At 37.4% G+C, this 27,701-nt stretch overlaps 2 protein-coding genes across 5 annotated transcripts in view; one reads left to right on the top strand and one right to left on the bottom strand.

The window, feature by feature from the left end:
• Positions 1-345: 345 nt before the first annotated feature.
• Positions 346-21,780, bottom strand: Tmem59 (transmembrane protein 59). Of its 3 annotated transcripts, none has more exons than XM_020160537.2 (8): positions 21,519-21,779; positions 16,496-16,601; positions 14,487-14,581; positions 11,253-11,405; positions 8,321-8,402; positions 7,391-7,475; positions 5,964-6,072; positions 346-988 (listed from the first exon to the last, which is right to left on the bottom strand). In XM_020160537.2, exons 1-8 carry the CDS (start codon positions 21,705-21,707, stop codon positions 833-835), a joined length of 975 nt encoding a protein of 324 aa, XP_020016126.1. In that variant the 5' UTR covers positions 21,708-21,779; the 3' UTR covers positions 346-832. The 3 variants fall into 3 exon arrangements, with proteins under 3 accessions (XP_020016126.1, XP_020016127.1, XP_073936148.1); XM_020160538.2 differs by having other exon boundaries at positions 7,391-7,472; XM_074080047.1 differs by lacking the exon at positions 346-988 and adding an exon at positions 1,047-1,406 and having other exon boundaries at positions 21,519-21,780.
• Positions 21,118-27,701, top strand: part of Tceanc2 (transcription elongation factor A N-terminal and central domain containing 2) — a 50,542-nt gene continuing 43,958 nt past the window's right edge. The window contains exons 1-3 of one of the 2 annotated variants that reach the window (XM_074080048.1): positions 21,118-21,367; positions 21,758-22,113; positions 22,692-22,834. In XM_074080048.1, coding sequence (XP_073936149.1) covers positions 22,733-22,834 — 102 coding nt within the window. In that variant the 5' untranslated portion in view covers positions 21,118-21,367; positions 21,758-22,113; positions 22,692-22,732. Of the gene's footprint in view, positions 21,368-21,757; positions 22,114-22,691; positions 22,835-27,701 lie in introns of those variants that run through there. The other variant, XM_074080049.1, reaches the window with a different exon arrangement.

Genomic DNA, 27,701 nt, shown 5'->3' with positions numbered 1-27,701 from the left:
GTTTAAAATCTGTATTCATGCTGAAATGGTTATATTAGTTTTTGCCAAGTGATATCTAAATTTTGTTTCACAACAATATAATTCTTGCTGTTAAAATGCAGTTTTTCTTGAAAATATCTTTACATTACAATAGATGCTATGTGACAAAGGACAAACAGTTCTTTGGAAAGACTCCTTCAACTAAAACAGCCTATGCAAAGTAACGTCAAGTGCACCACTGAGAGGTCAGTTTTGCTTCACTTCTGTTAGTGAGCAGTAGACACAGAACACTTCGTAATTCTTTTCTGGGTTGGGAAGGGGTGGGAAAGAACACTAAGAAAATCAAGATACTCAAGCTTCAGTACATAATTATTCAAATAAAATTTTTAATGATTTCAGCTCAATACAACTGAAAATGTAGTGTCATTAAATGGCATTTTCTGCTAATTTTCAAATTACAGGTTTGTGGGCCCTTTCTGACCAGAAGCATCACATCCTACTAAATATTCAGCTATATTAACTAAGAGAATTAACAGTATCATGGCAGCAGGGGAGGAAGAACAATGATCAGCTAAAAAAAGGAAAAAAACCAAAACCAATGAAACTTAGGAAGTAGCTATAGATATTAGTAAAATAAAAATATAACCCAAAATGCCCATGTCTTAAATTACTAGAAAAAAAAATACAGGTAAAGTTACAGCAAATACAGTCTTCACAGATTTGGGCAACTTTATTTGCAAGTCATAATGATTTCTTAAGGCCTATCCAATGAAACCATTTTTAACAGCTCTACGAGAATGGAATGGAAATTTACATGTCGATGACACTTTTTTTTTTTTTTTTTAACAAAAGCTTAAATTTCAGAATGAGCAAGGTTTACTTTTGTAGGTAGAGGCCCTGCTTCTTCATGATCTTCAGTTTTAGATCTAACAACCACCAGAGAAGAAGCTGGATATCTGCTTAGCTTTTGTTCATTGACAAATTCCAAGTCACCATAGATACTCAGTTTCTGCCAAAAAAAAAAAAAAAAAAAAAAAAACAGTTAATGCACATCATTAATTTGTATAATTAGGAACCTCTCCAAGTAAGTTTCCAAATAACAATTTAATTTATGGATATTTGGTAAAAGAAATTCTATAAACATCTTTGAGAATGAAGAATGTTTTTATAGGATAATATGATTCGGGTCCTAACGCTTTTCCAAATGTCCAAATTTAAAATCTGTAGAGGTATAACAAATGAGTACCAAATATGATCATACCAAGGGTTCTGATTCTGCATGTTTGATGGATGCCTTAAGTGATGAAATCCTTGAAGATCTTACCTCTTCTACTGAGCAGCAAAAGGATTTGGTGCAAATTTTTCAGTTAAACCACTAAGTGGTTTAACTTAACACATTTGGAAAATGGTATGTACTTACTGAAGGTCTGTGAGAACAAAAAATATAAATGAAACACCAACACTGATAGAAAGGTCTTCATAAACATATAAAAATTCCTCATCAATGATACTAAGAAGGTACTAAAAGAAAAGAATGAAAGCATAAAACAGAATCACTGCAAATCTTATAAAACTCACTGGAGTGAAATGACAATATCTTAATAGCTTTTGAGAGTACATTTACTTAGATGTATGTCCAGTTCTTAAAGACAGAAGAACAAAAGCCTTTACCAAAAAATAGGAGAGATTTTTTTGTTGATCAACTCATAACTGCAACAAATCTCTGAATCCATGTTAGAAATTAAAGTGCTGGCACTGGCAGAGCAAATGACTAGATTACACAGCAAGAACCACACAGAAGTACATGGTGTTAGAAACATGTTTTTAAAAGATGCAAAATAAACAGCACCTTATCAATACTGATATATGTTATCACATGGCTGAACCTCAAAACAAAAACAGCATTTTAAGTCAAGAGGTCATTCCCAAGATACCAGTTCTCAGCTAGGAAGTGATGATGCTGCTGCTTGGAAGGACTACTAATGACTAGTCTTCTCTTCTCTTCATTCCTTCCTCCCTTCCTCTCTCTTTTTTTTTTTTTGGCGCTTCTAGAGTTTGAACTCAGGGCCTTGCTCTGCCACTTGAGTCATGCCTTCAATTCTTTTCCCTTTTAGATTATTTTTTAGGTAGGGTCTTATTTTTGCCCTGGCAGGCCTGGGACTATGACCCTTCTACCCATGCTTCTCAAGAGCTGGGACCACAGGCATATGCCTCCATACCTAGCTTGCTGGTTGAGATGGAGGGTCTCCCTAACTTTCTTTGTCTGGGCTGGCCTTGAACCATGCTCCTCCCAATGTCTGCCTCCTGAACAGTGGGGTTAACCACTGTGCCTAGCCCTATAAGGTTTTAAAAATGACATCATAAGCTGGGTATGGAGGTGCATGCTTATAATCCCAGCAACTGAGAGGCTGAAGCAGGAGGATCTTGAGTTTGAGGCCAACCTAGGCTACATAGCAAGACTCTGTCAAATAAATAAATAAATAAGACATCATAATTATGAGAAAAGGATCGTAAGAATGAAAAAATAATATCTAAATCTTGTATCACTCAGATGCCACTGATTTAACAAAGGAACGTGAGCCACCAGAGCCTGGCGAAAAGGAAGCTTTTTGTATTTCACCCTTGGTGTAGGCACTAAGGGTACTAAATCTGTAAGGAACAGAGCTATTCTCTCAGCTGTGTTAAATGCCTTTAAGCAATAGGATCATATGTGCAGAGAATCCAACAAAGTCAGTCAGGAGCTGGTAGTTCATGCCTGTAATCCTACCTACTTGGGAGGCAGAAATCAGGAGGATCATGTTTTGAAATCAGCCCAGGCAAACAGTTTGTGAGACCCTATTTTGAGAATACTCTACACAAAACAGAGCTGGCACAGTGGTTCAAACTGTACAGCACCTGTCTAGCAAGCATGAGGCCCTGAGTTCAAACCCCTGTACTGCTCCCTGCCAGAAAAAAAAAGAATACAACAAAATATAAATAATATATATCTCAAGGATGAGATAGACTCATAGAACTTAAAATAGAGTCTTATGTTACTAGGGGAGAGGGCAGAAATAACTATGTTCCAATACTAAGCCCATAAAAAAGTTTTATGAAGCTGGAGATGTTATTTCAATGGGTTCCATCCCTAGTACCAAAAATACAAAAGAAAGAAAGAAAAAGAAGCTGATGGGAAGAAAAAAGTGACTGTTGGTCAAGAAAATCTAATTTTTCTAACACTAAGTTCTAAATTATTTCTATGGTGAACGAAGGAGAAACTATGAAAAGAGTATAGTACTTACACTATATTCTAGAACAATAAAAATAGTGTCTATTAAAAAATAGCACATACTGACAGTTAAATGGCAGCATATTCTAGACAGGATGATTGATTTTCCTGCTTTATGTGTACTTGATAAATTTTTACACTAAGTGTATAATACTTTTATAATAAAAATATACTTAAAATGAAATTATTACCTAGCCAAGGTATGGTTTCACATGTACAGAAAAGTTTAAAAGTAATGCATCCAAATGGCTTTCTTATACACATTTTTTAACAGAATGTATCTCCTTAAAAAGTATAGGCTTTCTCAAAATGCAGCCATAATTTTAGCTGTCAAGGATGGGAAGAAAGAGTTGTAGGGAAGGACAAGAAAGTAATGACCTTCTGGCCCCTCTATCTAGAGGGGCTGCAAGAGAAACCAACAGTGTGGCTCTCATGCCTTATGGTCACAGGGGCCTTGGTGGGAGCATATTTGGGAACCGAAGGTTGTTTTCCCTAAGAATGCAAAGACATCATCTAAAAGAGAAAGAGTCGTCTGGAAGGGAGGGAAAGACCCTGTGTCTACAAGATACAACCACAACCACACTGGTCCATATGTGAAAACATCTCCAGAACAGGTCACCTTCTAGATCAAGCAAGGAGATAAGAGAGGGCAAGTCATGACTGCCTAGCCAAGAGCTGTTGAGGTAAGAGAGTATGCGCATCATGGCTCAAAACCTGAACCAGTGGTGTCAAAGAGGGCGCACGGCACAGCAGCTCCTGATATGAATCACATAATGATCTCCCCTACTTAGATTCCAGGTTGACCAACGAGACTTAAGACCAATAGCTTTGGAGTCAGACTATCCGAGTTCACAGCCTGGTTCTACCACTTACTGATATGTGACAGTGGGGCAATTACAAACATCATCTCACAGGGTTACTGAGCATTAAATGAGCGAATTCACAGGAAACACTCATAACAATGCCCACTAGAAAGTGTTCAACAAAGTTGAACCAGAATCCAGGCTGTGGGGAATTCATCAAGGTAAATTCCAACCAAAGCCATTAACCAATGACTATGTGCATTTCATTTTACAGAAGGCCTCCTAGGAGTAATCGGAAGAAACAGGAATATAAGATAGAAGGGAACAAGGTATCACAGGGTATGAGGTCAACAAAGTTCTATTACCAGAGGTTTGTAGCCTTGCTGTCATGAAGATTTGGAGTGTATGAAATGGCTCAAAGGAAAGTAATAGGCAAAGGCAATTCTATGCTAGATGCATAATTTCAGCTTTACCAGGGACAATACATTGATTAAAATACAGGAGTCAGGGGTGTAGCTCAGTGGTAGAGCACTTGCCTAGCATGAGCAAAGCCCTAGGTTCAATCCTCCACATGGCAAATAAACAATAAATAAATGATAAATTATTAAAACGTATCAGAGAACACAAGTACATAATATGGTAAGAGGATGTTATTAGCACATTCATATCATAAAGAGATGAGTTCTGTAGAAATTTACCAGTTCTCCTTAACTTCTCTAATTCCTAGCAATTGGCTTATTCTTACCTGTTCCTGGGAAAATTGTCTACCCTCCATTTTGCTACTCCACACCTTACTACTTATTCTTCAAAGTTCAGGTCAAGTCCTTCCTTCTCTAAAAGCCTTACCTGACAATTACAGTTGACAATTTTTAATGATTTATTCATCATTTGTCTCATGTAAACATTTTATCAGCCACAGATAAGATGACATACAGAAAAAAACACAGGAATTGTCAATCTAAAGAAACAGACTTCATTCTAGCCTGAACACTTTCATAGTTATGCACTCCTAGGAAAGTTACCTACATTGTGAAGTCTGTGTATTCATCTATAAAATGAAATAATACAACCTACTGTATAATATTGTTGGATGTTGGACATATATGAGACAAGAAGATACTTTGCAATTTTAAAGAAGTACATAAATATTAGTTATCAACATTATCTTGTTCCAGTTTCCAGGTATCTGTATTCATTACGTCATGCCAATGACTTATTTCTAGATTCTGTTTTAATTTCCCTCATTTCTTCTTTTCTCTTTTTTAATGGTACTCATAAGCACAAGATAAACCTAGTCTATTTAACTTGGATTTGATATCAACAGACATTGTATAAATAACTTTCTTTTCTTGAAAGCTAAGTTGAATCATCAAATACATTTTCAAAAAACAAAATTCTTTAACAGTTATGTTTCTTTAGGACAGTTAAATTTTAATTACCAAAGAAATCACAATAGTGATTTAGTTACCAGATTTAGTAACTCTTGGATTTAGTTACCAGAACACAGTAAGAATCAAATACTCCAGTCTTATAATTTCTAAAGCAACAATTATTCCTTAATATTAATGGCAATTAACTCAAAAATTTAAGTAGTTCTACATATAGTCTCTCCTATATACCACATTATCTTAGAAAATGGTGCCCATTGATCTTTTCAGTCTCAGAGAACCAGGGAGAGACACTCTGCTGAAAGCAGTCAACCTCTGTCATCAGATAAAACTGGGAACAATGATTCCAGTGCTTGCAAACTTGGAATTTTAATGTATACCAACTTGAACCAGATTAAAACCTCTGATTTTCTCTCATTCTATAGTAGAGAGGCTTTATTTTTCTAGTTAACCAAATGAGGCACTTAAAATGATTTTTCATACAGCTCATTCTTCAAATGGCCCAAGGGTAATAATGAAATTTACCTCAGGAGGAACATACTGCTCCACAGCTGTAGCAACAGCTGCACAACAAATCCAGAGTAAAACCATCACCGAGAGGACTAGAGTTGTGGTTAAAATCCACCCAGAGTTACTGGAAAAAAAAAAATCAATATTCAGTCGTATTAAAATTCCATAATATAAAAAAGGGAAGTCTTAATAATTAAAGGCAACTTTATATACTTATCTGAATAATATAGTCAAAACTTTGTGCAGTATTTTAAAAGTTATTTAAATAGCATGCTTATGGAGGGAAATACAGTTAACAGCTAGAATATTAGGGTGATATGATGTCCTTTTCTCCATTTATAAAGTTTCTGTAGCCTGGCTATATAACTTTTTCAGTAACAATCATAATGATAAAACCAGTCATACCGACTTTCTACTAAATATGTAAAATGAAACCAAATTACTGTCAAAAGTACTTTCTAATTACTAAATAAAATAAAGCAAATAAGTATCCTATAAATTGAACAGTCATATAAATGTCACATATTACTTTGTAAGGTATTATAATGATACTCACTTTAAGGAAATAATATCCCAAAAAATTAAGGGATAGAATCAGTAAATTATGAAGTGATCATTTGTTTTATAGATGGATTCACAACAGGGTTCGAGAAGTCAGCTTTCTTATAACATTTCAAATATTTAATTTGCTATAATTTACCTACACTTCAGTTTAAAAGAGCACGTATATTATGAGGCATCTTGGGACCATTAAAGTATATTTTAATGAACAGACAGTTATATTTTTCTTATGATTGAGAAAATCTTAAAGCAGAAGTTCAGTTAAGAGAATCAGTGACTGGAGGTTTTTTTGTAATTAACCTATTAATATTCAAAGAACAGGAAAAAGACAAGCTTTTATACATAAATATATATATATATATATATATGTAAAATTAGGGACTTACACTCTTAAAGTATAAGAGTGTAAGTCCCTAATACTGCCTAAAAAGATCTATGTTTACTACCATAAGCCATTCACTTATTCACTTGACTTTTTTTTGGTTTTTATTATTTATTTATTTATTTATTTTTTGGTGGTACTGGGGTTTGAACTCAGGGCCTCCAAGTGCTCTCCCACTTTTGAGCCATACCCCTAGCCCTTGACGGTTTAACATTTGAACAAGCTAAAGAAATGGTTTGTGCAGTCATTATTTCCCAGAAAAAGAAGTGGACTTTGGAGAACGCATTGCATCTCTCTATATGGCCCAACCGTCATGTAGGAACTAAGGAATTTATTTCCATGAATGAGGACATATCTGACATCTGGGTTGCAGTAGCAACTAGTTAGGACAGAAAACTAGTGTTCATCTTAGCATCCCTTTTATTCCTCAATCTCTACCACTTGAGTAACTCTGACAGCCCAAATTTTACCTTCTTTATACAGAATAAGGAATACATACAGAGAGAGGCATCTTAAAAAGCCATCGCCTTCTCCATCTTCCAGGTAGTTCCTATGTGCTTGTGAACTTCTCATTTGTAGATCTGCTGAAATAACAAGGTTCAAGATTATATCTTATCTTCTAAATGCTAGTGTCATATGACTACTAGATATATACTCTACAGGCACGTAACTGTTTTTAGAAGTGTAATATGACACATTTTATAATGTGTGCAAGCTCCTCTGGCATATCAAAACCAAATAATATCAAAACCCATTAATATGGGTTTTCTGTTTTATTTTCAAATTCTGATTGACATAGATGGTGTTTAATAACATGTGGGCTTGAATAACAGAATTTGCTTTATTCTAATCTAATTAAAATGACCTAATGTATCCTATGTGCTATCATCCACCCATTCCCACCTGCCAATATAAGCAGAGGTTAGTTAAATCAGAATATAAAATAAGGTAGCTAGTAAAATTTAAAAGATAAGGTCTTCTTTAGCTTAACATTTTATGGTCCTATGAGTTAAAATTCACTTCTAGAGTAGAAATAAAATAGAATGGAGGACTCATTAATTCATAGTAGTTTCACTGTTTAATTACTGGGAAATGCTATTTAATTAGTTCATACTCAAAATATCCTTTGAAACAAGCTAAATGTTTTTAGAATAGTGGTTCTCAAGTGTGGTCTCCACATCGGCAGCATCAGCAAAATGTAGAATTGTTAGAAACGTAAATCCTCAGATCCTCTCCAGACTTAGTAAATGAGAAATATGGAGGTGGCTAACCAACTCTACTACAACCAGATCTGACTACTAATGTTTTTTTTTCCCAACCTTTTAATTTTTTTCTGGTGGAACTGGGGTTTGAACCTAGGGCTTTGTACTTGCAATGCAGGCACGCTGCTACTAATGCTTTTATACAAGCTATTGAAAATAAAACTTACAGGACATTTTGCTTAGAGATGATTCTCTCATATTTGTAGGCTCCTGCTCCAACTGTGGTGCATACTGAATTTCTGGCTTAGACTAAAATAGTAATGAAAGCAATTAAGTCATTTGTACTTCTTAAGCTTTTTTTGGTAACAAGTTCTATAACACATCATCTCTATAAACATTTAAATTGAGAAAAAGTAACAGAAGTATGGTGTAAAACATAAAACACATTAACCACAATACATTTTAATTGCACTTCCTGAACATTAGATCCAGTGCCTTGCAAAGATTTCTAGCATCATCAACTATTTAGTCAGTTTAGCTTCCTGTCAACATTCAAAAAAAAAAAAAGAGAGGGACAAATTAAAACAAAATATTGCAGTGAACATTATACCTTGCAAAAATGAGTCCTAATTCTAGTTCATTGGGAATAATTCAACAGACTGCTAAAACTTTTGCCTAAACATACATTATCTCTATTTTTTTCTCATCTAAAACATCTCATTCTTCTCTAAATATGAACAATTCATAATGTACAGTTGAACACTCCATACTTTATATCTTTTACATAGCTCTGATGCTCTGGAAAATAGAAGCTCCTTCATTCCAGTTACACTCAACTTGATACAGATTTTCTAAAACAAACAGCTAATCTCACATCCTAGGAGGAATGAGTGAGGGTTCCACTCTGAGTATCAGCTTGACACATAACTTGCTCATAACTTTAATGAGAAAAGTCCTGTGTTTTACTTATCACCAAATTAAGTATAAGGGACCCAAGCTCAGGATAGTGCTAGGAATCAAATATTAGGCATATAAATAAACCATTCAATTAGCAATAATAACTAAATAGTGTACCATATTACCTGAAAGGAAGATAGTGTCATAATAAAACATGTCGACTGGTAAATCTGAAGAGTTTAACTACTGAATTAAAAGAAATTCAGCATCGTAGGGTGGTATATGGGCCTTGGAACTAAAGTACCCTGAGTTTGAGCCTAATTCTGTTACTTATTGTAGCATGACCTTCAACAAGTTAAGACTCTCAGCTTCCTCATCAATAAACAGGGGTAATATAACCTCCTAAAGCTACTTAAAGATTTCAGATAACATGCTCAATTTTTTATACCCATGGGTTTCATGTCTTTGGGTTCCATATCCATGGAGTCAATCAATTATGCATTGAAAATATTTGTGAAAACTAATCTGTCTGTACAGACTTTTTTCTTGTCACTAAACAGTACAGTGTAACAACTACTTGCATAGCTTTGCATCATGTTTGGTATCATAAGCAATCTAGAGATGATTTAAAGTACAACCATGTACTGCTTAATGATATTTCAGTCAACAACAGACTATATTCGACATGGTCCCATAAGATTATATTGCCTTGTAATGTTGTAGCCATCTTACTCTATGATGTTCAGATAACAATGAACTTGACTACTGATGCATTTTTCAGATCACATCCCCATTGTTAAGTTATGCATGACTGAATATGAGAGAGTGTCCATAGGTTATATGCAAATACAATGTCATTTTATGTAAGGGACTTGGGCATCCTCAAATTTTGATAACCATAGATGGTCCTAGAACCAATCCTCCATAGACACTCAGGGGAAACTGTACATGTAAAATACCTAGTATAATAGAACCTTCTAGGAAGAGCAACTATTATCATCGTATCACCTAGTAAATGATGGCACAAGAGAAAAGTTATGTTTCTAGGAAGCAAAATACTTCAACAAGTTCTCTTTTAAGAGTTATAAGGAAAAGCATCATAAACAACTAAATATTATGTCATAACAATTTTTTTCTAGGCCATACATTATATGTCACTATTTATGCTCAAAGTATATTAATTATTCTTATCTCCCATATCTAATTTTTCATTTTATCAGTTTAGCTACTATAAAATTTAGGAGACTCAGATAAAAATCAGAACTTGGGCTTCAAAAGAATGGGACACAGGTTACTCCAGAGGCACCTGCACACCCATGTTTATTGCAGCACTATTCACAATAGCCAAGTTATGGAAATAGCCAAGATGCCCCACCATTGACAAATGGATCAAGAAAATGTGGTATCTATACACAATGGAATTTTATGCAGCCATGAAGAAAAACGAAATGTTATCATTTGCAGGTAAATGGATGGAATTGGAGAACATCATTCTGAGTGAGGGTGGCCTGGCCCAAAAGACCAAAAATCGTATGTTCTCCCTCATATGCAGACATTAGATCAAGGGCAAACACAACAAGGGGGTTGGACTTTGATCACATGATAAAGTGAGAACACACAAGGAAGGTATGAGGATAGGTAAGACACCCACAAAACTAGATAGCATTTGTTGCCCTCAACACAGAGAAACTAAAGCAGATACTTTAAAGCAACGGAGGCCAACAGAAGAGGACCAGGAACTAGAGAAAAGGTTAGTTCAAGAAGAATTAACTTACAAGGTAACACACATGAACACCAAAGCAATGCAAGTCAACTCCCTGTATAGATATCCTTATCTCAACTAGCAAAAACCCTTGGTCCTTCCTATTACTGCTTATACTCTCTCTTCAACAAAACTAGAGATAGGGGCAAAATAGTTTCTGCCTGGTAGCGAGGGGTTACGGTGGAGGAGGGGATGGCGGGGGGAGTGTAAGGGAGGGGGCGGGGGGACGGGCAGAGAAATGACCCAAACATTGTATGCACATATGAATAAAAAAAAAAATCAGTGGACTTTAGATAAGGCTTCTAAGGAAGGGAGCAAAGGGAATGGTAATTACACTGGGTCCTGATGCCCAATGTTTTCACAAAAGTCAAATAATTATTATTTGACAATAAATATTTATATGTGACTGAGTACCGTGATTCTATGCCAAGACATTCATTTAAGACATATGTATTTACTATTGTTGGTATTTAGATCAATCTATGAGGCACAGTTGTCACCTGGAATATAACTATTTTTCCATCATCAGCTTGAAGATAAAAAGTCCATGAAGAGGTAATGAAGCTCTGTGCAGAGTCCATCATGTCACTCCAGAATGACCTCACCAGAGTTAGAGGGAACAGGAGATGCATTTTTGGCATCAGGGACATGAGCTAAACAAACACACAAAATAATGAAAAATGTATTACTTATTATATATGTATATTCAAGAGAATACCATAATCAAGATTACTCAAATCTTATTGTATAGGGTATAAACAGTTAAATGGATCTATCATAATTATTAGCATTAAACTCTGTTATCTATGCAAATTAGCTATGATAAAGTTTAAAATCCCAGACTAATTTGCCACCAAACACATAAGCTATTTGTTGCCTTTGACAGAATAACAGGCTTTTGAGTCAGGCTCAAAAATAAGGAGACTCTTAAGATTAAGATCTGGCAAGTTCATAAGGTATAGAATAGGAAGGGACAAGTCACACCACTCTCCTCTTTAATGCTCTTATATAGAATAAATGAGCTATAATAAACATCATTGAAAATGAAGAAGGAAAAAAAATCAATCAAAAGAAATATGCAAAGCCAGGCACGTGGTGCACATGTACCCAGGACTTGGGAGTTGAGGCAGGAGGATTGGGAGTTCGAGGCCAGTCTGAACTACATAGTAAGTTCCAGGCCAGCCTAGGCAACATAGCAAGACCCTGTTTCAAAAAAAAAATCAATAAAGCAAGCAAACAAACAAAATATATATAAAAATATGTATATACACATGCATACATATACATATGTAGAAAATGTGACACATCTGCTAACAGGGCAGAACAACGGGACTATTTTATAAGATGAAAATATTAGATACTATTTATAAGATTTTAATATTAATTAGTATCATCCATCCAATTCAGACTTCTTGACTTACTTAGCAGCATTGGGTCCCTCTAGAGCATAGGTGTGGGACACCACTTGCTAAACTCTAGGGATAGCTTCGGTTTGGCTATATGTCAAAAGAGAAGCATCATGAGGTATCAGAGAGTGAACCAACAATTTTTATAATCAGAAGTTATATATTTGGGATCCAATTTTCCAACTTAATAGCTCTGAAACCTTTCATGAATTACTGAGCAAGCATTTATTGAGATTGTAAGTTTAAAGAGATTGGGACCATGTGTTTGTTTTTGTGACAGGTCTTGCTATGCATAGTTAGCCTCCCAAATGCTAGGATTTATAGGCATGTGCCACCATGTCTGGCCCACATGTGTTTAATCTGAATTATCTATATAGGTCAGAGGTTAACACAGGCTGGCATATTTACATGGGTAGAGGCATCTAATCCAAACTAGAGTGAGGGGTAGTTAAGAAGGTTTTACAAAGAAAGTAATACTTGCCTTGAGTCAAGGATTGACTAGGCACATGGGGAATGGAAAGAAAAGAGACATGAAATAGCATGTCATATTATAAAAATTAAGAACTGTTCAGAGAAAATGAATTTAAATAATTAAAATGTTTAAAGGCTCTTCAATATTTGAAAATGTGTTTAATGTTAATTAAGATGTGGGAAAATACAAATTAAAACAACAGATAGCCAACTGTTAGGGAAGATGACTATTAATGGGTATGAGACTTCTTTTTTGGGGTGATGAAAACATTTTGGAATTAAGTAGTTATACAACTTTGTGAATATACTAAAATTTACTGAATTTTATACTTTAGAAGAGTAAGTTGTTAATAGCATGTGAATTATACCTCAATTTAAAAAAATGTTACAAATTCCACGGGTGGCAATTTTACTCTGAAAAATGCACATATGCACTTACTTCTTAATTTAGCAATTCTATTCCTATAATTTTATTCTATACATATACTCACAAATGTGTACTATATGCAACTTTTTGGGGGGGGTACTGAGGGTTGAACTCAGGGCTTCATGCTTGCTAGGCAGGCACTCTACCAAGTGAGCCATGCCCTCCAGCCCTTTTTGGTTATTTCTGAGGTAGGATCTGGTATACCCAGACCACCTGGACCTTGATCCTCTTATTTGTGCTTCTCTACATAGCTGGGACGACGGGTGTGTACCACCACACTCAGCTTTTATTGTTGAGATGGTATCTTGCAAACTTTTTTGTTCAGGCTGGCCTCAAACTACAATCCTCCCAATCTTAGCCTCTTAAGTACCTAGGATTAGAGGCATGAGCTGCTTGTATAACATCATTTGTACAAGAAAATGCTTAGAAACACACTTTATGTTCACAAATGAGGGACTACATAAATTATGATAAATCCACATGGAATAATATATAATGAAAAATGAGTAGGAGATCTTTGTATATACTTGTTTACAAAAAATACATCTGCATATCCTGTGCATGCATAAAATACCTTTATATTGGTAATCTTGGGTGTATAATGGAGAAAATCTGAGTGCCTAACAGACTTCAGATGGAGAGTAGAAGGAACAGAGATATACTCTTTGTATGAATGTATATACTCTTTGTATCTTTTAAGTTTTGTACCATATGACTATATTTCCTAGATAAAAATTAGTGAAATTAAGAACCTTTTGTTCCCTTCAGTATGTTTGGAATAAAGAGCGTGAGTGGTAGGGAAGTTTAAGAGATGACATTGGATAGGTAATCAGAAGCTAGATTGTGACATGCAGTTTGAACTTAAACCTATATGTAATTGAGAACTACTGAATTACATAGGCATGGTAAGATTTCCACCTAGGGAAAAAATATCTAGACCCTCATAAAGGATGAACTAGAAAGGGTTAAAATGGAAAAACAGCTTGGAAGTTAATTGAGCAATGCAGGTAAGAAATGATGATAATTTAACTCAATGGCAGCTAAGATGTAGAAAAAGGACTCAAAAATCAATTTCTCTTAGTCTCAGTTTTTTAATATGGTTCAAGGCCAACCCAGGCAAACAGTTCTTGAGGCTCATCTCCATAATAACCAGACCAAAATGGACTAGAGGTGTGGCTCAAGCGAGCATCTGCTTTGCAAGCCTGAAGCCCTGAATGCAAACACCAGCTCCACCAAAAAAAAAACAAACAAAAAACCCCAGTAACACCCCCCCAAAAAAAAAAAACCCCTAAATCCTCCCCCAAAACCCAACCCTGCAACAACAACAGTACATTTTAATTTCCAGGAGCAACAAGTTATTAACCATATAACAGAAATTATTCTGGCTAACGTGAAAAGGCAGGCAATTTTGAAAGACTATTGTTTCTTACTTGTTCCTGTCTCAGTTCAGCAAATGGCAGCTGATCCTGGCAACCAAGATGGCAAGCATATTGCTCATCAGATTGGGAATATGCCTCTGTACATGCTGAAAGAGAAAAATAGTCAAATTTTAAAAAGACAGAGGGAACAAAAAAGAAAAGGGGAAAGGCTAGAAAACAAAGGGAGTCGGCATGTTATAAAGAAATTTCTTATACTTAAAAAGATATTTCATCAATATGAATTTCCAAATTTGGTATTAGTAGGAGATGTATTATTTTAATTAAACTCCATCTTTTCTCCCTCCTACAAGTCAAGTGTTTCAAATATAAATCTATTAATTATGCAGGTTCTGGCTATATGATGACCTTTATATAAGGGGATCCTAACAGCAAAGGTCTATGTAGTGGACAAAGGACTGGACTGGCAGCTTTTAGATGTCATCGACAGTTTTAGCTTAATCATTTGTTGGCTGTATATATAACCTGGGCTGAGGCACTTAACCTCCGATTGTTGATTTCTACAGGTCTAAAATGGAAATACCACTGCCTACTGCATGGGGATGAATGAAATAATGTATTTTAGTCATTTACACATATATCTGAGATTACTCTTAAGAAACTGATCACTTAGCTGGGAAATAAGGCTATCAACATGGAAAATGAAAAATAAGATGAAGCAATCAGTCTAATACCCTAAATTCTAAAAAAACTGAAGTAGAAAATGTTCTATTGTTGGTGAGTCTACTGTGAAACAGGACTAGGGTTGTAGCTCAGTGGTAAAATGCTTGCCTATTATGCACTAAGCACTGGGTTTCATCCCCAGCAATGGAAAAAGAGTTTGAAATGGGTCTCTACCAGATATAATCTCTTTATTTAGTTCATTAAAGCCATTTTCTTTTATATGATATTACACTTCCACACTGTAGCGAATTTATTTTTAGTGGTACTGGGGTTTGAACTTAGGGTTTGCTAGGCAGGTGCTCTACTGCTTGAACTACATCTCCAGCCCTTTTTGCTCTGGTTATTTTGAAGATAAGGACTCGCTTTTTGCCCAGACGGGCCTGGACTATGATCCTCCTGTTTTATGTTTCTCACCACTGCTGGGATACAGGCACCAGCCACCACTTCCAGCTTTTTTCCATTGAGATGAAAGCTTTTTGCCCTGGATGGCCTCAAACTTCAGTTCTCCTGGTCTCAGTCTTCCAAGTAGCTAGGATTAACAGGTGTGAGCCACCGGCGCTGGGCTTCAGTTTTATTTTTCTTCTCAACTCAGTTATGCATCTGTAATACATTACTGAGAGGAGCTTGATAATAAGTTGAACAACACTGTGCACATATAAAGATGGCCAGTTAGGAGACAGCCATAAAAATAAGGCCATGATATCACAAAAGACTGGGTATAAGCTATGGCACGGTGACAGGGGAAATGGTGCCTCCTGCTACACTGAATAAACTGCAATGAATGGAGAAGATTCCATTACAGTTCTCTAAAAAGTTAAATGTTCATTGTATCTTGATTATAGGCTTCTTTTATTAAATACATCTCTTTCAGGAAAAGATGAGAACAGTGGTTTAACAGATGACAAAGTATCTGGTTACTTTACTTGCACAACCAATATTAAAGACTGAGTCAAAGACCTGATTGAGTAAAAACCTTGGAGCTAAGTCAACTAATCTATGATTGAAAGGCTTAGGAAAATTATACTATTTATGAAAAGGTAGCGATGAATTATGAGTAAGGTAATTACTACTGCACTTGTCTAAAAAGAACGTTCAGTTAAACAAAGGTGTCGTATCCATAGCACAAAATAAACACGGTCTCAACAAATGAATTTAAAGCCCATGAAATTTTTAGCAGCATCTATTAAAGCTCTAAATTCAAAATAATTGCAATATATATTTCATGACTAGTTTAAACAGTATGTTTGTCATTTACTGAGGAAAATAAATAAAAAGCATAACACGATTCAAAGAAAACATCAATGTCATACACAGCTGATGTCATTAGCATAGCATCTTACCAGATTCACATTCCAGTTTGGTCCGATTTAAATCAATTCCATCATCCACAAATTGACAAATTGAAAACAGCCTGCAACCTCTCTGGCATGCGTATAACTCCTCTTCCTAGAGTTCAAGACAGAGTATTACCAAAAAAATTTTTTCTCTTAGTTGGAAAAAAGTCACGAAGAAAGTCATGTTAGAATTTATTTTAAACCACTCAGTAAGTTTGATAACCAAAGGGGAAAAACAAAAAATGAGAGGAGCCAGATCCTACACAAGATCTTTGCCATATCAGTTCCTTATTTTAAAAGTGACACCAGGAAAAAAAGCCTACTGGCCTAAAATCACCCTTTCCCTATATTCTGTGGCCACAATTTGTGGGGAGAAAAATTAAAAATAAAAACAGCAGTGACAGTCAGAACCCTAACAGAGTAGAGAGGATAAGCAAGTACCCTAGGACTAATAGTATGTTTTTGCCCTGTATATGCTTATATAAATCATCAGGCTTATTAGGAAAAGTATGACTAGCTTCAGATGGCAAATGATGAGATGAAGGTCCTGATAAGTGAGGTATACATTTGTAAAAGTTTTATATGAAAGCACTTTTGAAAACTTGGCTTACTTTAACTGAAAACGGCAAACAACAAAGTGACGTATGGGAAAGGCTACTACAATCAGCCAGACCTAAATCGAAACCTTTCAGGTAACTGCACAAGTTATTTTACCTGTGGAAATCTCAGTTTTCTGAACTGAGAGTTCATGAAAGGAAACAATACCTATCATCTCCAAATTCCTCAATAATTCTAGAAGACAGCTACTGTTTGCACAGTGCCTGAGATACAGAAGGTGCTTAATAAATGGTAGTAGTGTTGATCATAACAGATTTAAAAATATATAACAACTATAAGCATCATTGCATATGTGTGTGGCTCAAAATAGGATGGACATGGTTTTTCAATACTAGAAAATACTGTTTATAAGACTAATAACAATGTCTTCAACAGCTTTTTTTGTTTGATAAAACACAGTATTTGAAATAAACTGGTGCATATGGGGGAGCCCCTTCAACTTACTGTGTGATCTTACAAACTGACTAGCATCTAATAAGGAAACAGCATGTGCATATACCAGTTAGCAACCAACGGAATTCCTTTCCAGCAGAATTAGTAAAATTAATGCAGCAGCAACAATCCCTAAGAAGACATGATTGCAAATCTAATATGAAGTAAGCTTTATGATACAGTTTTGAAGGTGGCACATTTTTGGGCCTCAGTTCTAGCTATGGTTCTTCTTGTAAAGGTGAAATTAAAGGAACTTTTGACTATTAAGATCCATTTCATTTCACACCTGAGTAGCACTTGCAGACTTTATAAAACAGTGAAAGAATTCTCTTGTTTTTAGAGTACCACCTATTTCATGAATTCATTAGCATGAGCTATACTACATGCCATTTCTTTTTGTTTGTTTGTTTGTTTTTTTCTAAGACAAGGTCTCACTATGTAGTCCAGCCTAGAATGGGACTTGTTATATAGCCCAGACTGGCTTTGAACTCATTGTCCTCTTGCCTCAGTCTCCCAAATGCTGGGATTATAGGCATGCCCCGGTATACTTTCTCTTGTTAAACCAATCCAAAAAAGTATCCAGAACCAATTTCAGAAAACCACATGACATGCTGAAAAAAGCCTAGGTTCAGGAATCAGCCCTGGTTGGAAGCTCAGCCTCGCCTCTTATGCTACACAACCTTGGGCAAATTACTTAATATCTCTGAACCTCAGTTGTAAAATGAGGACAATACATCAATCTTGCATATTAAAATTACACATTCATATCCACAAAAGCACCACTATCATGTTTATCTAATAATAAAACATAACATTAACAATATATAGCCAACAAATGTCCACAATGTACCAGGCACTGTGTTAACACTTAACGTTAATACAGTGTTATTGTGACATCCACAAGGAATAGGCAACTGGTAGCTACTAAGAATCACACACTTATTCCAAGTATTTCATGTTCTACATAACATCATTCTAAGTATAGTAAATACTTCATGCTCTATGTATCCCAAATGACTGACAAGCTTAAATAAAACATTAACTACCCTAATACATGACAGGAAGAAATAGTGCTTCCCACCATACTGAAAATAGCTAAGTAATTAGAAGGTCCCTCAATGATACTATCTGTAGCTTTCTTATGCATTGTCTTATTCTGAACTAAAGTCAAGCTAACTATTCTCTCTTCATTCAGTACTACTAATAGTATATGCATCAAACTGATTTTATAACATGTAACAAAAGAAGTAACTATCTGTGTGTAGGCACTGTGCTAAGAATGTCACATATATTATCTTTAATCCTCACACTAACTCTACAAGATGTGAGTGACAAAATGAAGTTATGAGAAATCAAGTGATCAGCAAGGCCATTCAGATAGTAATGGTGGAGCTGGGAATGGAACCCAGACTTGTATGGTTCCAAAGCCCACACTTGTTTAAAAAATGACAACACAGGCACTAATTAGCTTTGTTTTTTTTTAACATAACTTGTATCTCTTATAGTTGAACCCAGACAAATGATGCAAGTGCATTTCTGAAGACAGAGGATAAAATTCAGTAACTTTAAAATAACTACTTATAGTGGCTAACGGAATGGCTCAAGTGGCAGAGTGCCTGCCTAGCAAGCGTGAGGCCTTGAGTTCAAACCCCAGTACTGCCAAAAAAATAAAAATAATAATAAAAAAAACTATTCACAAATAGGTAGAGTCTCTTGCAACAAATAACTCTGAAAAAGAATCATTAAAATGAGATTTCATGAGACCAAGAGTGGCTATGTGAACTTGTGAATTCATCTCATTTTCCTGAACTGCAAAGCACAATAATTCAGCAGAGGGCCAAAAGGAATAGTGAAATAAGTAAATATTTGTAACGTAACTTCATTAATAGCTGGCAGCACAGTGTAGTCAGTTTGAAGACTGAATGCCTATGAGTTATAGGACCTTGATCAAGTCACTTAACTTTTCCAAGCCTTGAGGGAGGGGACAGGGGCAGGGAGGAGAAATGGCTCCAACAAGTATGCACTTATGAGTAAATGAATGAAGAAAAAACAAAACAAAACAAAACCAAAAAACTTCCAAGCCTCAATTTCCTTAACTGTAATAGCATATTTTGCAGGATTGTTGTGAGAATTAGAGATAACAGCATGACGAATTCCCCCATCATACTTGCAATCAGATGATAGAGTGAATAAATTTTGAGCCTGCACAGTGGCACACAGGTGTAATTCCAGCACTCAGGAAGTTGAAGCAGGAGGACAGTGAGTTCAAGGCTAGCCTGGGCTACATAGTGAGACTCTGTCTCAAACTCTTAAAAAATTTTAAAAATAAGTCCAGGACATACAGAGAGCCATATGATTTAAAGTTCCTGGTAAGAACAGCTTTAATGAATAAGTAACAATGACTTAGCAGTATCACATCAACTGTTGGAAAATAGTGAATTTAATAAAAATACCTAAAGGAAACCGGGTGTGGTGGCACATACCTGCATCCCCTGCACTTTCCAGGCCAAGGCAGATAGATTCTAGAGTTTGAGGTCAGCCTGGGCTACACTGTGAGACCCTGTCTCAAAACAAAACAAACAAAAGTACCTAAAGGCTCCCAGTTATGCAGATCTTTTCAAATCACTTTAACTATCTCCCCTGCATTCTGGCTTATACTACACATTTTTCTAGGAAAATCTCAAAAAGGAAAGACACAGTAGCACAATAAAAAATAAGTGCCCAATTCTAGACCAAATCAGTATTAATGAGTTTCCTCATTGAAGCCTCTTAATGATGTGACCTTTATAAGAGAGTAAGATAATGTGGTGAGGGGCAATATTTATTTATGTCTCAAAATTAGAATTTCTCATTCATCTCTTGATTGATACATTAATCCCCGACTTTCAAAAATTTAGGCTAATTCCATCTTCTAAACTTTTTTTTGAAAATTGATAGTCCTCATGCAATGTAAGTAAATTAAAAGCAGAAATTTTCATAAAAAAAAAAAAACAAACCTGAAAGCACTTGCTAATATGGAAGATCCTAAATGTCGTCGGCACTGTCTTCCTACCCATTCTGAAGTTGAAGAAGGCAAAGAGAGCTAGCCACAACGGTTCAGCAAAGAGCATACAGAAGACGAAATTAAAAAAAAACAAAACAAGACAAAAACAAGTAGAAAAAAGACCAGCAGCACCAGCAAAAGTGCTTATAAAGCAAGGTGGAGGAAAGGGGATACACCCAAATTATATATGGGAAAGGCGTGGAGAGAATCACCAAGCAATTTAGAACGTTGAATAAACAGAATTCTAAAGACTCTGCAAAACAACATGGGAAGGGAGACAGAAATAAAGACAAGGCAGCAGCTGCGGAGCGGGCGGCGGGGGAAATCGCTTCTCTTTACCCCTCCACGATTCCCTTCCTCTCTTCTGCACTAGTAGCAAGGCTTTTGAAGGCAGGAACTGCTCCTTCCCTAAGGCATCCCAACCCCTAGTGGCAGCGTCTTGCACACCAAAACTCAACCTGGGCAGGAAGCCCTTCCCTTGCTGCGGGGCTGACTCCACTTCAGATCGCAGTGGACTCGTCCGACTCCGCAAGCAAACCACGCTCCACCCCCCGCCGCGAGGCGCGGAGTAAACACCGCTAGCGATCAATCTTCCGTGGACTCGTGCATCTGCGTCTCCTCCCCGCGCCGCCACCGCTCCGTGTGGGTCGGGACCCCGGCATTCCTCCTCCGTGTACTCCCCCCACTCGGGGCGCACGACTCCCCTGCTAGCCTGGCTCGCGAGCTCGCGAGGAAAGGGGTGGCAGCTCTCCCATCTTTGTGCCCCCCACTATCACAAGCTTCCGGTAACTGCAGCAGGAGCGGGATGCACCAGGCTCAGGGAGACCGTGGCCGAAGAGGCAATGTGGGGTGTGTGTGTGGGGGGGGTGGTCGTGCGTGTGTGTGTGCCGGGACGTGTGAGCAAAGGGCGGGGAAGCCCGTTCGGACGGGCCCTACCTTGGGGTAGGTGTGCAAGGGGTAGGTCAACTGACAGGCCCGGTGGCAGGACGCAGTATCACCCAAGACCGAGTCAAACGCTTCGGCAGAAGCGGTCCCCGAGCCTCCGGCCAGGGCCATGGTCAGCAGCAGCAGCGGTGAGAGCCCCAGTTGGGCCCGGACCCAGAGGTTCCCTTTCGGCGCCGCCATCTTGTTCCCTTCTGTCACAGCGGCTCAGCTTGTTGCTGTTTTCTTTTCAGGGTTTCTCCTCCTTCCGGGCCAGCCCCTTGGCCCGCCCAGCCGGCCGCCGCTTCCGCCTCCGCCGTCGCTTCGGTTCCGCCCCGCCCCGCCCACACTGCCGTCTCCCGCCCCGCCTCCGGGACTAGGCGTCTCTGCTGGGCGGGCGTGAGGATGTGGGCCCAACCATCGTGAGTGTCGGCGTCGAGCGGAGCCTTCCTCCTTTCCCTCGCGGGGCAGCTTGGGGCTTGTGGTTCTCCGCGGCGGCTGGGTCGCGGGCCGGAAGTCGCACGCCGCTCGCGGTGCATTCTGGGAACTGTGGTTCGCTGGTCCATTGGCGCTCTGACCCGCGGAGTAGGCACCCGAGCTGCTTTTCCTGGTGGGTCCCACGTCAGGCTGTGGCTGATGGTCCCTTCCCGGGCCTCTGAGTCCGGGTCGGGGGATCGGGGGCGGGGGGTGGGTGATGAGGGGCAGAAGAGGATGATAGGGTTCAGAGCCTGAAGGTCATAGTTAGGGTTGTTTGATCACTCAGCAGTTGTTCCTGGAAGTGGCTACTGCACGGTGAGGTCCCTACCTAAGTCTGCGGGTCCTAGGGCAACCTTGGGTTTGCGCTATGGGCAGAGTTCCTGCAAAGAGCTTCCTTGAGCCCGGTGGAGCTCTAGTCCTGCCACAGCCCAACCTAAGGTGGGAATAGGGTTTCGAAGTCACCAGGTCCCCTCCACAGCGTGCACTTCTGGAAGCTAGGAAACTCCTAACCCAGAGAGTAGAATGATCGTTCACAGTTTTAGTTTTAGGAAGAGCTCCCCGCCTTCCAGGAAGAAATCTTACGTCCGGTAAGTAATACCCAAGAATCCCCATAATTCAGGAATGTTTCCCAAAAACCCAGCCATATCTCTTTAGGGCACATTGAACGGCTGTCTTGTGAAGTCTTAGAATCTGCCCTCTTTTCTTGAGCAGGATACCCTGCAAGCACGTGAAGGACTTGGAGCCCTCCAACAATGGATAAATTTGTCATTCGAACGCCTAGACTCCAGAATAGCCCACAGAAGAAAAGTCCCGGGGGAAAGATTTACAAGCAGGCCACAATTGAATCTCTGAAGGTGAGAGGGGCTCTGGGGCTAGAGAAAATGTGCCGAGGATTGTGATACCAAGACAGTGCCAATGATTCTAGTTATGGGAGAATGTGAATTATTTCCTGCTCTGCTTCTCCCTGCAAAGTGTTACCTGACCATTCATTTACTCATTCATTCTGTTTTCTTTTTACAGTCCTGTCATTCCTTATTTATTTATTTATTTATTTAGGCAGTATTGGAGTTTGAACTCAGGGCCTGTGCTTGCTAGGCAGGTGCTCTATCACTGGAGCCACGCCGTGCCCTTTTTGCTTTTAGGTCTTGCTGTTTTTGCCCAGGTGAGCCCGGACTGCAATCCTCCTATTTAAGTTTCCCTCATAGCTGGGATGACAGTCACATGCCACCACACCCATTTTATTGGGGTCTCTTGAACGTTTTGCCCAGGCTGGCCTACAATCAAGATCCTCCAAATCTCTACCTCCCAAGTAGCTAGGATTGCAGGTGTGAACTATTGCATCCAGCTTGTTTAAAGTCTGGACTCTGCATATGAGAGAAAACATGCAATGTTTGTCTTTCTTAGTCTGGCTTATTTCACTCAACATGATCTTCAGTTCCATCCATTTTTCCTGAAAATGACATGATTTCATTCTTCTTTATGGATGAATAATACTCAGTTCTCTACATATACACTGCATTTTCTTTATTCATTCATCAGTTAATGGACACCTAGGCTAATTCTACGATTTGGTTATTGTGACTAGCACTGTTCTAATCATGAATGTTCAGGGGGTGGGGGCAGGGGGGAGAAATGACCCAAGCGTTGCATGCACATATGAATAATAAAACAATAAAAAAAAAATAGAACTGAGAGGGTATACCATAAACTGGAAGCCATCTACAACCTAAGGGGCAGAGCTCTCATCACCAGACACCATTCCTGCTGAAACTTTGATCTTGGACTTCCCAGCCTCCAGTACTGTGGGAAAGTAAATGTCATTTAAGTCACATTAAAAAAAAAAATGTACAAATATCTCTATTGCATACTGACTTAGATTCCTTCAGATAATGTCCAGGAGTGTTGTAGCAGGATCATGTGGTAGTTCTCTTTTTAGTTTTTTGAGAAACCTCCATATTAATTTCCATAATGACTGTACTAATTTACATTCCCAGTATGTAAAGTGCCCCCCTCCACACACACACCAGCATTTGTTGTTACTTGTTTTCTTGGTGATTGCCATTCTTACTGTGGTTAGGTGGAATCACAGTGTCATTTTGATTTGCATTTCCTGTATGGTTAAGAATGTCAAACATTTCTTCACATATTTATTGGCCATTTGTACTTCTTTTAAGAACTGTCTGCTCAATTCATTTGCCCATATATCAATTGAATTGTTTTTTCTTTTGGTGTTTAATTTTTGGAGCTCTTTATACATTCTGGATAGTAATCCTTTATCCAATGAGTAGATGGCAAAGACTTTCTTCCATGCTTTAAGTTGTTTCTTGATTCTGGGGATTGTTTCCTTTGCTATGCAGAAGCTTTTTAGTTTAATGCAATACCATTTGTCAATTCTTGCTCCTATTTCCTGAGCAATGGAGTCCAATACAGAAAGATGTTGCCTATGCCTGTATCTCCAAGGGTTTCCTGTGTGTTTTTCTCTAGTGGTTTCAAAGTTTGAGGTCTTACATTTAGATCTTTGATCCACTTTGTATTAATTTTTATACAGGGGGGAGGCAGAGGTCTAGTTTCGGTCTTCTACCTGTGAATATCCAGTTTTTCCCATCTGTTGATGAGGCTCTCTTTTCTCCAACATATGTTTTTGGCACCTTTGTGGAAAATCAGATGGCTGTAGCTGTGGAAGGGTTTATTTCTGGATCTTTTGTTCTGTTCCATTGATCTTCATGTCTGTAATGCACTAGTACCATGCTGTTTTTGTTACTATGGCTCTAGAGTATAATTTGAAGTCAAGTATTGTGATACTTCCAGCATTAATATTTTTGTTCAGGATTGCTTTGGCCATTTGGGTCTTTTGTGCTTCCATATGAATTTTAGGAATGACTTTTCTATTTCTGTGAAAAATGACATTGATATTTTGATGGAGATTGCATTAAATCTGTAGATTGCTTTCAGTATTATGGTCATTTTCACAATACTAATTCTGCTGATCCGTGAACATGGAGGTCTTTCCATCTTCTAGTGTGTCTTGTAGTTTTCATAGTAGAGGTCTTTCACCTCCTTAGTTAAGTTTGTTCCTAGGTACTTTTTTTTTTAAGGCTATTGTGAATGGGTTGTTTTCCAGATTTCGTTGTCATCTTGTTCATTGTTGGCATATAGAACAGCTATTGGTTATTCTGTGATGATTCTGTATCCTGCTACTTTGCTGAAAGTATTTATCGGATCTAGGAGTTTTTTGGGTTTTTTAAGTGTAGGATTTGCACATAGGAATAATTTGACTTCTTTTCATATTTGTATTCCTTTTATTTCTTCTCTTACCTTATTGCTCTGGCAATAAATTTAAGCACTACAATAGTAAGAGTGGGGAGAGTGGACGGCCTTGCCTCATTCCTGACATTAGAGGAAATGGTTTCAGTTTTTCCCTATTTAATATGATGTTAGCTGTAGGTTTGTCATATATAACCTTTATTATGTTGAAGTACATTTCTTTTATACCTAGTTTCTTCAGAGCTTTTATCATGGAAGGATATTTCATTTTGTCAAAGGCTTTTTCTGTATCTATTGAGGTGATCTTGTATTTTTTGTTCTTGATTCTGTTTATGTGCTGTATTATGTTTACTGATTTGCATATGTTGAACCATCCTTGCATCTCTGGAATGAAATAAACTTGATTATAGTGTTCTATCTTTTTAATGTGTTGCTGAATTTGGCTGGTAAAAGTATTTTATTGAGATTTGCATCTATGTTCATTAAGGAAATTGGTCACAATTTTCTTTGTTTCTTTCTTTTTTGCGGTGCTGGTGTTTGAATTCAGGTCCTACACCTTGAGTCACTCCACCAGCCCTTTTTTGTGATGAGATTTTTTGAGATAGGGTCTCATAAACTATTTGCCTGAGCTGGCTTCGAACTACGATCCTCCTGATTTTGCCTCCTGAGTAGCTAGGATTACAGCTGTGAACCACTGGTGCCTGGCAATTTTCTTTTTTTGCTGTGTCCTTATCTAGTTTTGGTATCAGAATAATACTGATTTCATAGAATGAATTTGGTAGCATTCCTTCTCTTTCTATTTTATGGAATAACTTAAGGAGCATCGGTTTTAGGTTTTCTTTGAAGAGCTGGCAGAATTCAGTAGTGAATCCATCTAGCCCTAGGCTTTTCTTTGTTGGGAGATTCTATACTGCTTCAGTTTCATTGCTTGTTATAGATCTGTTTAAGTGGTTTATATTCTCTTGGTTCAGTTTTGGTAGCATATGCACCTGGAAATTTATTCATTTCTTCTAGATTTTCCAGTTTATTGGAATATAAGTTTTCAAAGTATTCCCTAATGATCCTCTGCATTTCATTGGTATTTGTTTTGATGTCCCCTTTCTAACCTCTTAATTTTATTAATTTGAGTCTTCCTGTATCTTTTGGTTAGTTTAGCTAAGGTTTTATCAATCTTGTTTATCTGTTTATCTTTTAAAGAACGATTTTTTTTTTTTTTGCAGTGTTGGAGATCAATTCCAGGGCCCTGCATATGCTAGGCAAGCACTTTACCAATGAGTGACATCCCTCAAAGAACCAATTTTTTGTCTCAGTGATTCTTTGTATCATTCTTTTTTGTTTCTATTTCATTAATTTCTGTCTGATGTTTATTATTTCTTCCTTCTTCAGGGTTTGGTATTGGCTTGTTCTTAAGTTTTCTAAGAGCTTGAGGTGCACCTTTAGGTTGTTTATTTGAGCTCTCGCTTTTATTTTTTGATGTAAGCACTTGTAACTATAAACTTTCCTCTTAGTACTGCCTTTGCTGTGTCCCAAAGGTTCTGGTAAATTGTGTTTCATTTTCAGTTGATTCTAGTCATTTTTTAATTTACTGCCTTATTTCTTCAATGACTCTCTGATTGTTCAAAAGTAAATTATTCAGTCTCTATCGACTTAAATATTTTCTGTAGTTTGTCTTGTTATTGATTTTAGTTTTATTTCCTTGTGGTCTGATAAAATGTAAGGAGGCTTTCTTTTATTATTTTGTTAAGACTTGCTTTATGTCCTAAAATATGATCTATTTGGAGAAAGTTTGGGGGCTTCTAGAAGAATGTGTATTCTGCAGCTGTTGGGTGCCATATTCTGTAGATGTCTGTTAAGTCCATTTGATCTATAGTGTTGGCAAATTCCTAAGTTTCCTTTATTGACCTTCTTTCTTTATTGATTTTTTTTTGTCTAGATTACCTATCTACTAGTGAAAGTGAAATATTAAAGTCACCCACTTTTACCATGTTGCGGTGTCTCCGTGTTTTTTTACGTCTAGTAGTATTTGCTTTATGAAATTGGGTGCTCAACATTTGGTTCATACATGTTTACAGCTGTTCTATCCTCCTGATGGATTGTTCCCTTTTTCAGTATGAAGTGACTCTTTTTATCTCTTTTGACTAATTTTGATTTCAAGTCTGTCTTGTCAGATATGACTATGGCTGTTCCTACTTGCTTTTGGGTTCTATTTGCTTACAAAACTGTTTCTATCCTTTCACTTTAAGCCTACGTTTGTTTTTGCCAGTGTTTCTTGTAGATTCAAATGGTTGGGTCTTGTTTTTTTAATCCAATCTGCCAGTCTGTGGTTTTTTTTTTTTATTGGAGAATTCAATCCATTAAGATTTAGAGTTATTATTATTATCAAAAGTTATATAGTAATTTCTGCCATTTTGTTGTTTTTATAGTATTTGATGATTCTCCCTTATTCCTCATTTGTTT

Source organism: Castor canadensis, chromosome 7, assembly GCF_047511655.1.
Source record: "Castor canadensis chromosome 7, mCasCan1.hap1v2, whole genome shotgun sequence".
Classification (NCBI taxonomy): Eukaryota; Metazoa; Chordata; class Mammalia; order Rodentia; family Castoridae; genus Castor; species Castor canadensis.
This window is presented reverse-complemented; position numbering and strand designations above follow the sequence as displayed.